Source organism: Ranitomeya imitator, chromosome 2, assembly GCF_032444005.1.
Source record: "Ranitomeya imitator isolate aRanImi1 chromosome 2, aRanImi1.pri, whole genome shotgun sequence".
NCBI classification, from domain to species: domain Eukaryota; kingdom Metazoa; phylum Chordata; class Amphibia; order Anura; family Dendrobatidae; genus Ranitomeya; species Ranitomeya imitator.
Window position 1 is genome coordinate 374,761,933 of NC_091283.1, and position 12,247 is coordinate 374,774,179.

General features: G+C 38.6%; 1 protein-coding gene across 1 annotated transcript in view; it reads right to left on the reverse strand.

Moving 5' to 3' along the window:
• Nucleotides 1-1,099: 1,099 nt before the first annotated feature.
• Nucleotides 1,100-12,247, reverse strand: part of LOC138664005 (zinc finger protein 585A-like) — an 87,023-nt gene continuing 75,875 nt past the window's right edge. Inside the window, exon 10 of the mRNA XM_069750399.1 lies at nucleotides 1,100-4,562. Coding sequence (XP_069606500.1) covers nucleotides 2,206-4,562 — 2,357 coding nt within the window. The 3' untranslated portion in view covers nucleotides 1,100-2,205. The remainder of the gene's footprint in view (nucleotides 4,563-12,247) is intronic.

Consider the following 12,247-nt stretch of genomic DNA (forward strand, 5'->3'; position numbering starts at 1 on the left):
AATGGTGTCACTTTTGGGTATTTTCAGCCATATAGACCCCTCAAACTGACTTCAAATGTGAGGTGGTCCCTAAAAAAATGGTTTTGTAAATTTCGTTGTAAAAATGAGAAATCTCTGGTCAAATTTTAACCCTTATAACTTCCTAGCAAAAAAAAATTTTGTTTCCAAAATTGTGCTGATGTAAAGTAAACATGTGGGAAATGTTATTTATTAACTATTTTGTGTCACATAACTCTCTGGTTTAACAGAATAAAAATTCAAAATGTGAAAATTGCGAAATTTTCAAAATTTTCGCCAAATTTCCGTTTTTATCACAAATAAACGCATAATTTATTGACCTAAATTTACCACTAACATGAAGCCCAATATGTCACGAAAAAACAATCTCAGAACCGCTAGGATCCGTTGAAGCGTTCCTGAGTTATTACCTCATAAAGGGACACTGGTCAGAATTGCAAAAAACGGCAAGGTCTTTAAGGTCAAAATAGGCTGGGTCATGAAGGGGTTAAATAAAATTATAACTTTTTATCAAAAAAATAATCACACTTTTTTGAGTCGGCTTAGTTTAATTACTCATGGTTCACTTATATGTTGATATAATTATAAAAGCGTTACCCGTTCCAGTGTAGAGGAAATGGGTTTGGGTTATATGTTGACATGTTGCTGAGTACAATAGCAAATTCAGGGACGTGTGGTATGATTTCTGGATTTTGTAAAATGTTGTGATCTAAATATTTGGAAAATAAAAAGGGACATTGGGCCTGTTACTGATGACCAATGGACGAGCATCATTGAAGTGGTCAGATCTATATACAGTATTTGAAGGAAAGTAGCAGTCGGTCAAAATTATATTATCAATCAATTATATTATCAATAGGGGATATATGACCCCTCTGTTTCTCAACGAGGACGGAATATATATGGAAACCAACGGTTTGAAGTCCCTAGAGGAAGCTGCTAATATTTAGACATGCTGCAGGATTTTAAATACCTTTTTAGAATTATTACAATTGTGTAATCATAATAAGGAGGGTGGGTTGGAGACACCAAAGTATTTTTTATTGGGTAATGTAGAATAACTGACACTGGACACACATGGTAAAATTGTGGTAAGACATTTATTGCTTTTTTACGCAGAAATTTATAACATTTAGATGGATTCAGATGAACCCTCCTACAAAAAGTGATTAACAAAGTCATTACTACAGGACTGTATGAGAAAGTGACTTATTCTAAAAGAAACACTAGAGACAAAAATTACAGAATCTGAACTCTGTAGCTGGATACTTTGGGCCTGGCTGCCAGCATATTAGTACGAGACGGGGTATTTGTCCCTGGAGCTTCTCTACTTTGTATAATGAGACTCACTGATCTTGTTGATATACAGAGCATTTGAGTAAAGTAGAAACTACCTAAATATGAGGACCTTGTCTGATCTATATATTGTATAAAGAACTATGGAGATAGCGCTATTCTTCTTTCTAAAATATGTGATGTTGCTGTAGCCCTAATATTTCCATACATGAGGTCTCTGAATAGATAATCTTACCCCAGGCATTACAAATTTAGATAAGGGAGGTGGGGAGGAGACATTTTATTTTAATTGAAATGGATAACACCAGATGTTCCATGCTCCAATAAAGAATGAATGGGTCGCACATGTAAATGGTAATTTGCAATATCAACAATGTTTATTATTATAGTATAGATAAGTTATAGACTTTGTTCACATACAGAGATTGTAGATTGAAGAGACTGATGAATGGCAGATCGCTGAGATTGGGAGATAGGAAGAGGAAATATTGGGTATTATTTGGCAAGTTTAAGGGGAGGTGTTGTAATATTCTTGTCCATAAAGTGAATATGTAAATATGTAACTAAAATATTCAAAGGAATATGGCATTACATTTGATTTTTTAGATAAGAGATGTATATTAATAACTTCATGTTTTTATTCAAATTTAAGTCCTAACTTACTTTCTTGTTTACTTCTTTGACGTTACTTTGACTCTCTGTTATGTGTTTTCCTGTACAGTTTGTCAAAATTATATGGTTCATACCTGTGTGAATTTTCCTTTGCGGTCAACAAAATACAATTTTCAAGTAAAATATTTCCATCCTTTTAGATATGAAAATGGCTTCTCCCTTTGTGAGATATTTTGATGTTTAAGACTCTTTGTTTTTAAAATATTTCTCACATTCTAATCATGAAAATGTCTTCTCCTCTGTATGAGTTTTCTGATGCTTAACAAGACATGATTTATCTGAAAAACATTTACCACATTCTGAACATGAAAATGGCTTCTCTCCTGTGTGAGTTTTCTGATGCTTAACAAGATATGATTTATCTGAAAAACATTTACCACATTCTGAACATGAAAATGGCTTCTCCCCTGTGTGAGTTTTTTGATGCTTAACAAGACATGATTTACCAGAAAAACATTTACCACATTCTGAACATGAAAATGGCTTCTCCCCTGTGTGAGTTTTCTGATGCTTAACAAGATATGATTTATCTGAAAAACATTTACCACATTCTAAACATGAAAATGGCTTCTCTCCTGTGTGAGTTTTCTGATGTTTAACAAGATGTGATTTATGTGCAAAACATTTCCCACATTCTAAACATGAAAATGGCTTCTCTCCAGTGTGAGTTCTCTGATGTTTAACAACATATGTTTTATGTGCAAAGCATTTCCCACATTCTAAACATGAAAAAGGCTTCTCCCCTGTGTGAGTTCTCTGATGTATAGCAAGACCTGATCTATCTGCAAAACATTTCTGACATTCTGAACATGAAAATGGCTTCTCTCCTGTGTGAGTTGTCTGATGTTGGACAAGATTTGATTTATCTGCAAAACATTTCTCACATTCTGAACATGAAAATGGTTTCTCTCCTGTGTGAATTTTCTGATGTTTAAGAAGATGTGATTTATGGGCAAAACATTTACTACATTCTAAACATGAAAATGGCTTCTGTGCTGTGTGAGTTCTCTGATGTGTAACAAGATATGATTTATCTGCAAAATATTTACCACATTCTAAACATGAAAATGGCTTCTCTCCTGTGTGAGTTTTCTGATGTTTAACAAGATGTGATTTATCTGTAAAACATTTCCAACATTCTAAACATGAAAATGGCTTCTCTCCTGTGTGAGTTTTCTGATGTTTAACAAGATGTGATTTATGTGCAAAACATTTCCCACATTCTAAACATGAAAATGGCTTCTCTCCTGTGTGAGTTCTCTGATGTTTCACAAGATGTGATTTATTTGCAAAACATTTCCCACATTCTAAACATGAAAATCGCTTCTCCCCTGTGTGAGTCCTCTGATGTATTGCAAGACCTGATCTATCTACAAAACATTTCTGACATTCTGAACATGAAAATGGCTTATCCCCTGTGTGAGTTCTGTGATGTATAACAAGATAGGAGCTATCTGCAAAACATTTACCACATTCTAAACATAAAAATGGCTTCTCTCCTGTGTGAGTTTTCTGATGTTTAACAAGATTGAACTTATTTGCAAAACATTTCCCACATTCTAAACATGAAAATGGCTTCTCTCCTGTGTGAGTTCTCTGATGTTTCACAAGATGTGATTTATTTGCAAAACATTTCCCACATTCTAAACATGAAAACGGCTTCTCTCCTGTGTGAGTTCTCTGATGTATAGCAAGACATGATCTATCTGCAAAACACTTCCGACATTCTGAACATGAAAATGGCTTCTCACCTGTGTGAGTTCTCTGATGTCTATTAAGAGTAGATTTGTCTACAAAACATTTCCCACATTCCGAACATAAAAATGGCTTCTCACCTGTGTGAATTCTCTGATGTGTAACAAGATCTGATTTACATGCAAAACATTTACCACATTCTGAACATGAATATGGTTTCTCTCCAGTGTGAGTGCTCTGATGTTTATTTAGAGTTGATTTATCTGCAAAACATTTCAGACATTCTGAACATGAAAATGGCTTTTTTCCTGTGTGAATTTTCTGATGTCTAATAAGTATTGATTTCTGGGTAAAATGTTTCCCACAATCTAAACAAGAAAATGGCTTTTCTCCTGTGTGAATTCTCTGATGTTCAACTAGTTTTGACTTAATTACAAAACATTTCCCACATTGTGAACATGAATATGGCTTCTTCCTTGCGTGAACTCTTTTTTGTCTAACTAGCTCTAATTTTTGGTTAAAATATTTCCCACACTCTGAAGAATATCTTTTCTCCTCTTTGTTAGTTTTTGGATGTGTAAAAAAGAACGTTTTGGGGAAAAAACTTTTTTCACATTCTACACTTGAAAATGGATTGTTTGCTGTAAGAGCAGTCAGACTTTTACAACCTCTTTTGTAACTTTTATTTTTCTTAATAGTCTGTGATGTATCATAAGATGGGACCTGTTTAAAAGTATCAGATGATAGATCTTTGCTATGAAAGGATGACTGTATTTCTGGAATAGTGGCACAGACGTCAGGTATATCTTGAGTGATATGAAGGTCATCTGATTTAACAACTGAAGATGTCACTTGTCCCTCTGATCTCTTGATGCAGTCACCTGCCAAGAATAAAAATTATTTTTGAATAAATTATGTTGAATTATAGTTTTATAACATTTCTAAAATATCCCAAAAAACTGAAAAGTTTTTGCGGTGACACTGCCTTAATCTGAATTATCCAGACATATTATTTCAGTAGACCAAGTGACATTAGGTTAGAGTTCATGTGAGTATGACTGTTGTCCCTTATTGTAATTGAATTAATGTTCAATGGCTACCATTTATTGACTGGCTGTTGATTAGCTATAGTATACGTAGTAGTATTGCAGTCCTAGTATTGTTCTACTATGTTTGGGAAACAAAGGCACAATGTTTGAATGTTTGGTAATATGTTGATGGCCCATTCGTGCTCCGCAATATGAAGGAATGAATGAGAAGTTGTGACCCATAAAAAGGAGAATCTGCCTGCGTTAAGAGAAACTCTACAATACAGAAGCCATGGCATCATGGCTCCAACTAAATAAACACAGAACTGCCTTATTAACCATCCATCACAGAACCCTCAAAGACGTTTAGAGAATCCAGGTTGGGACAATCAAGTTACCTGGCCTTGTACATCAATGGACTGTCATCTTCCTAAGCTTGTCGTTACCTCCTCACTGTGGGAACCCGCCAAAACTGAGGAGCCACTGGTGGGGGTATTCGGCATTGGAAGCAGCTCTAATCCCGGCAAGTCAGCGGAAGGGTGAGACTCTGTAATTTGCATCATCATGGGTATTTGCTGGGACTGTTATATATGCTGTTGTGTGTTGGTGGTTCAATACGTTATTGCCACACTGTTTTACCCTCACCCTGTGTTGTCTGAGAAGTGTTCTGCACATGGGGGAGAGAACAGGTGTTCAGTGGTATGAGCCCTGGTCCATACAATCTTTCTAAAGATAGCTGGGCCAGTGGACAAGAGCACCCACTAGTCCTGTATCTCTACCGTTTTGTAGCAAAATTAAATTAAAAACAAATGTAACAATTTAACAGTAGACCTTGAAAAGCAACTAGATCTTGAAAAGTCACATGGCTTCCGTTAACCAATCCAGCAAAATCTGTGCTTCCAAAGCCAAATATTCCCTGCTGTATGCCCAAATACTATTACTGTTCACATTTTTAGCATTTCTGTAGCAGGAACAAGCCACTTAAAATGTATGGTGGCTGTGTCTCCAGAAACTAAAGCTGTGCACCACTTATTGGACACTAAAAGTGGTTTTGTACTGGATTGTGCAAAAAGCACAGTGAGAGGGCAATTATATATTCAAGGGTGCAGCATGGGAGACATTTATATTTATGCGGCAGAGTAGAAGCACAGTGTTGAGAAGTGCTGCTGCAAAAGGAGAAGGTGGAAGTCTGCAGAGACGAGTTGTGGGCATGAAATCTCATTATGTCATCTGTACTACATGGAGACAAAAAAAGAATGGAAATTACTTGAATCATAGAAGATGTCACTAGTGATAAGCGAGCACTAAAATGCACGAATGCTCGAACCAATCAATTTCTAATACCCACATGGTCCTTTCAAGTATTGAGTATAATGGGAGTCAATGGGAAAGCGGAGCTTTTTTTCTGGCAGACCCTATAAAGAGGTGTGGGGGCACTGAAAATGTTCACATGGATGGGAAAAGAGTTGAAAGGAAAAAGAACAGCATGTGTAAGTCACCTGGAAGCATCTCTTACACCCAGATCGCTGCGAAGAACAATGGTGTCACACTTTAAGGCCATGTTCACACAATCCTTTTTTTAATGCGGAACCGCCGCGATTTTGCCGCTGCGGATCCACAGCTGTTTCGAATGCAGGGTACATTACAATGTACCCTATGGAAAACAGGAACTGCTGTGCCCACATTGCGGAAAATCCCGAAAAAAGCCACGCTGAATAGCTGCGGTAAAAAAGAAGTACCATGTCACTTCTTTTTGTGGAACTGCAGCGGTTCTGCACCCATTGACCTCCATTGTGAGGTCAAACCCGCAGTAAAACCCACAGACGAAAAAAATATCTGCGGGTTTTCTGCGGTTTGTGGTGCAGAACCGCTGCAGCAGGAAGTGCGTGGGCGGAGTGTGGCTGCCCCCCCCGTGCCCCAATCCCACCCCCCCATGCTCCGATGCCACCCCCGTGCTCCGAGGCCCCCCCCGTGCCCTAATCTCCCCCCCTTATACTTACCGGGCCTCCCGGTGTCCGTCTGGCCATCTTCTCACTGGGCGCCGCCATCTTCCAAAATGGCGGGCGCATACGCAGTGCGCCCGCCGAATCTGCCGGCCGGCAGATTCGTTCCAGGCACATTTTGATCACTGTGATAACCTCACAGTGATCAAAATAAATAGGGTTAGGGTTAGGGGTAGGGTTAGGGTATTTTCAGCCATTTTAACCCTAAAAAAACTTCCTAGAAAACACACAGACTCTGCAGAGAAAACTGCACTAAAAACCGCATCAAAAAACACACCAAAAAACGCACCTGCGTTTTCTGCCAAGAGCTGCGGTTTTTAGTGCAGAAAAAACAGCAGGGAAATCAGGAACGTGTGAACATGGCCTAACGCCACTTTAAGGACTGACAATAAAACATTCCAAACTCATGATAAATTTCATTTTACAGGAAAAAAATGTTAAGAACCTTTTTCTCCTGTATAATGACTTGTATATAAAGCCACATTTACAAAGTATGTAAATAAAATATAATTTAAATACTCTATATACTCGAGTACAAGCCGACCCGAGTATAAGCCGAGATCCCTAATTTTGCCACAAAAAACTTGAAAAACTTATTGACTCAAGTCTAAGCCTATCGTGGGAAATGCAGCAGCTTCTAGTAAATTTCAAAAATAAAAATAGATACCAATAAAAGTAAAATTGATTGAGACATCAGTAGGTTAAATGTTTTTGAATATATTGTATCAGAAGCCCCATATAATGGTCCATACATGATGGGCCCATAAGATGCTCCATACAAAATACGCCCCATATAATTCTCAATAAAGTTCATGATGGGCCCTATAAGATGCTCCATACAAAAATGTCCCATATAATGCTCCACAAAGGTTAATAATGGCCCCATAAGATGCTCCATATTAAAATATGCCCCATATAATGCTGCACAAAGGTTAATGATGGCCCCATAAGATGCACCATAGAATAATATGCCCCATATAATGCTCCATAAGGGTTGATGGCCCTATAAGTTGCTCCATAGCATAATATGCTAAACATGCTGCTCCATAAAGGTTGATGGCCCCATAAGATGCTCCATAGCATAATATGCCCCATATGCTGCTCCATAAAGGTTGATGGCCCTATAAGATGCTCCATAGCATAATATGCCCCATATAATGCTGCACAAAGGTTGATGGCCCCATAAGATGCTCCATAGAATTATATGCCCCATATGTGACGCTGCTGCTACGATAAAAAAAAACAAAAACATTACATACTCACCTCTCATTGCTCGGTGCCGAGTACCGGTGTCCTGAGCAGGCTGCGACACTGTCGAGCTATGGGAGCTTGGTGCCGGAGTCTCAGCTGGCTCAGGCCCCAACACTTGCGATATTCACCTGTACCCGTTCCACTGCCGCACACCGCTGTGTCTTCTGGCTCTCTGCAGTGACTGCTCAGGCAGAGGGCGCACACTAACCACGTGATCGTGCCCTCTGACCTGAACGTCACAGCCAGAGGATGCGGAAGACACAGGGTGGCGGAGGAACGGGGACAGGTGAATATCGCATGGCTCACCCTCCCCCATCATGCTTACCCCCCTCCTGGCGCGGTCCTTCTGCAAGTCTCTGCTCCTCCGATGGTCTCCGGCGCATGCCGGCAGCTTGTTCCTGTGTTCAGCGGTCACATGGCACGACTCATTAAAGTAATGAATATGCTCCCCATGCCTATGGGAGTGGAGGCGTGTCCATATTCATTACTTTAATGAGAGGTACCACATGACCACTGAACACAGGAAGAGCTGCCGGCGCTGAGACCATCTGAGAAGCAGGGACCTGCAGAGACACGTCAGGTGGGGATATGATATGACAGCCGCCACGCCTGCCGCTCCCCATCCCCTGCTGACCCCTGGGACAATGACTTGAGTATAAGCCGAGAGGGGCACTTTCAACCTAAAAAAATGGGCTGAAAACCTCGGCTTATACTCGAGTATATAGAGTAAACCAAAATTGTTTTTTTTTAATTAATAAAAATAGGAAATTTCAGTCTAATTCATTGAGGAAGCAAGAACTGCCAAAAATAAGCTTCTCAGATAGTCCCTGCATTAGACATAAATGAGGGCCTCATACACATTTTGTTCAAATTGTCATGTATTGATACTCCTAGACTCATAAAGGTTATGCAATTTTTAGGGTTCTATACCAAGGAAATGTACTCCAGACCATGGAATACTCTATGGGTGAGCAGTATAATACCGATAAGGGTATGTGCACATGTTGAGTAAAATTTCTGCACCATTTCTGCATCTCTAGGCAGGAAAAACGCAGCTGCAAAAACACGCCTTTTTGATTGATTTCAGTGAAGTGAGGGGTGAGAAACGCAGGAAAAAAATGCACACAGAATTGACATGCTGCAGATTATTTTCTGCACAAAATCTCAAGGTAAAAAATACTTAACTTAAGGGATATATACCAATGAAATGTACCCAAGAAGATGTAATAACATATGGATGAGCAATATAATGATAAATTTAAAAAAAAAAATTTGAGGCTTTTATTAGCAACGAAATGAACCCAAGACGATGAAATACCCTATGGATGAGCAATATAATACTGATAAATTTGGAACAAGTTTTTGAGGCTTGTATAGCAACTAAATGTACTCCAGATGACAGAATAAGTCTATAGGTGAGCATTATAATACCGATAGTTTTAAACAAGGTTTTTGAGGCTTGTATAGCAACAAAATGTACCCAAAAAGATGTAATACTCTATGGATGAGCAATATAATACTGATGCATTTTTTAACAAGTTTTTGAGGTTTTTATAACAACAAAGAGGACTCCAGACCATGGAATAGTCTATGGGTGAGCAATATAATACTGATTCATTTTTTAACAAGTTTTTGAGGCTTTTATAACAACGAAATGGACTCCAGAACATGGAATAGTCTATCAATGAGCAATAAATTCGGAGAATATTGGAAATTTTGAGGCGTATATAAAGCAACAAGCTGTACCAAAGAAGATCCGCTGCATATAGGTAGAAGAAAAGCGGGCACTCACCATCCAAATAAAATCCAAACTTTATTCTGACAACATGTCAAATGCAGGACAGGCAGGGAAACATGGGCTTCTACCTATATGCAGTGGTAATTTGTACTTGTTTTCAGCGTGAGCACCTGATATCCATTTCAGCTTCTGGGTATCTAAGTCACATTTAACTCAATCAGGTGATAGAACCAGCTGTTAGTGTGGTCTTTTTTTTCTCTGCTTTGTACCAAAGAAGATGTAATACCCTATGGGCGAGCAATATAATACCGATAAATTTTGAACAAGCTTTGATTATATACCAATGAAATGTACTCCAGGCCGTGGAATAATCTATCGGTGATCAATATAACAATAACATTTTAAACAAGTTGTTTGAGGGTTACATACCAATGAAAGGACACATAAAATTGTATGGCTGAGAAATATAGCCCAGCAAAATGTTCAAACTTTTTCTTTTTTACTCTTACAGTGCCTTGCGAAAGTATTCGGCTCCCTGGAACTTTTCAACCTTTTCCCACATATCATGCTTCAGACATAAAGATACCAAATGTTAATTTTTGGTGAAGAATCAACAAGTGGACACAATTGTGAAGTTGAATGAAATTTATTGGTTATTTTAAATTTTTGGGGAAATTCAAAAACTTCACTCCAGAAGTTCATTATGAGTCTCTGAATGATCCAATGTTGTCCTAAATGCCTAATGATGGTAAATATAATCCACCTGTGTGTAATCAAGTCTCCGTATAAATGCACCTGCTCTGTGATAGTCTCAGGGTTCTGTTTGAAGCACAGAGAGCAACATGAAGACCAAGGAACACAACAGGCAGGTCCGTGATACTGTTGTGGAGAAGTTTAAAGCCGCATTTGGATACAAAATGATTTCCAAAACTTTAAACACCCCAAGGAGCACTGTGCAAACGATCATATTGAAATGGAAAGAGTATCATACCACTGCAAATCTACCAAGACCCGGCCGTCTCTCTAAACTTTCATCTCAAACAAGGAGAAGACTGATCAGAGATGCAGCCAAGACGTCCATGATCACTCTGGATGAACTGCAGAGATCTACAGCTGAGGTGGGACAGTCTGTCTATAGGACAACAATCAGTCGTACACTGCACAAATCTGGCCTTAGAGTGGCAAGAAGAAAGCCATTTCTCAAAGATATCCATAAAAAGCATTGTTTAAAGTTTGCAACAAGCCACCTGGGAGACACACCAAACATGTGGAAGAAGATGCTCTGGTCAGATGAAACGAAAATTGAACTTTTTGGCAACAATGCCAAACCATATGTTTGGAGTAAAGGCAACACAGCTCATCAACCTGAACGCACCATTCCCACTGTCAAACATGGTGGTGGCAGCATCATGGTTTGGGCCTGCTTTTCTTCAGCAGGGACAGGGAAGAAGGCTAAAATTGATGGGAAGATGGATGGAGCCAAATACAGGACCATTCTTGAAGAAAACCTGTTGGAGTCTGCAAAAGACCCGAGACTGGGACGGAGATTTGTCTTCCAACAAGACAATGATCCCAAACATAAAGCAAAATCTACAATGTAATGGTTCACAAATAAACGTATCCAAGTGTTAGAATGACCAAGTCAAAGTCCAGACCTCAATCCAATCGAGAATCTGTGGAAAGAGCTGAAAACTGCTATTCACAAACGATCTCCATCAAACCTCACTGAGCTCGAGCTGTTTGCCAAGGAACAATGGGCAAGAATTTCAGTCTCTCGATGTACAAAACTGATAGAGACATACCCCAAGTGACTTGCAGCTGTAATCGCAGCAAAAGGTGGCGCAACAAAGCATTAAGTTAAAGGGCCCGAATAATATTGCATGCCCCACTTTTCAGTTTTTGAGTTTCCACAAAAATTTTAAATAACCAATAAATTTCGTTTAACTTAACAATTATGTTCCACTTGTTGATTCTTCACAAAAAATTTACATTATGTTTGAAGCATGGTATGTGGGAAAAGGTTGAAAAGATCCAGGGAGCCGAATACTTTCACAAGGCACTGTATATATCACAAAAATGTACCCCAGAACACGGAATCGTGTACGGATAAGAAATGTGATGAAGAAAGCAAACGTTTGAACAGCTTTTTTCTACTGTAATATACCACCAAAATGTGACAGAAAGCATGTAATACTGTATGGATGAGTAATCTAATCCTGAAATATTTTTCAACTCTTTTTGTGTGTTTTACATACCACTGTAATGCAACAATACCCGTGTTAAACTGTATGTATGAGTCATTGAATCCATGAAAAAATTTTGAACGAAAAAATTTTGAATGTGTTGTTGATGTACTTATGCAGTCATAAATGCTTTGCAGAAAGTGCAAAGCCAGAAAGAAATTAGAAGTAGGGTCATCCATAGACCCCTGAAAGGCAACAACTGGCTGGCCTCATTAAAATATTGAATATTACAAACACTTTATATGCTGCTGTCATCTAGTGGTGTTGAAAAATTTGAGTTAATCCAGGCTTTGTTCATTTTTA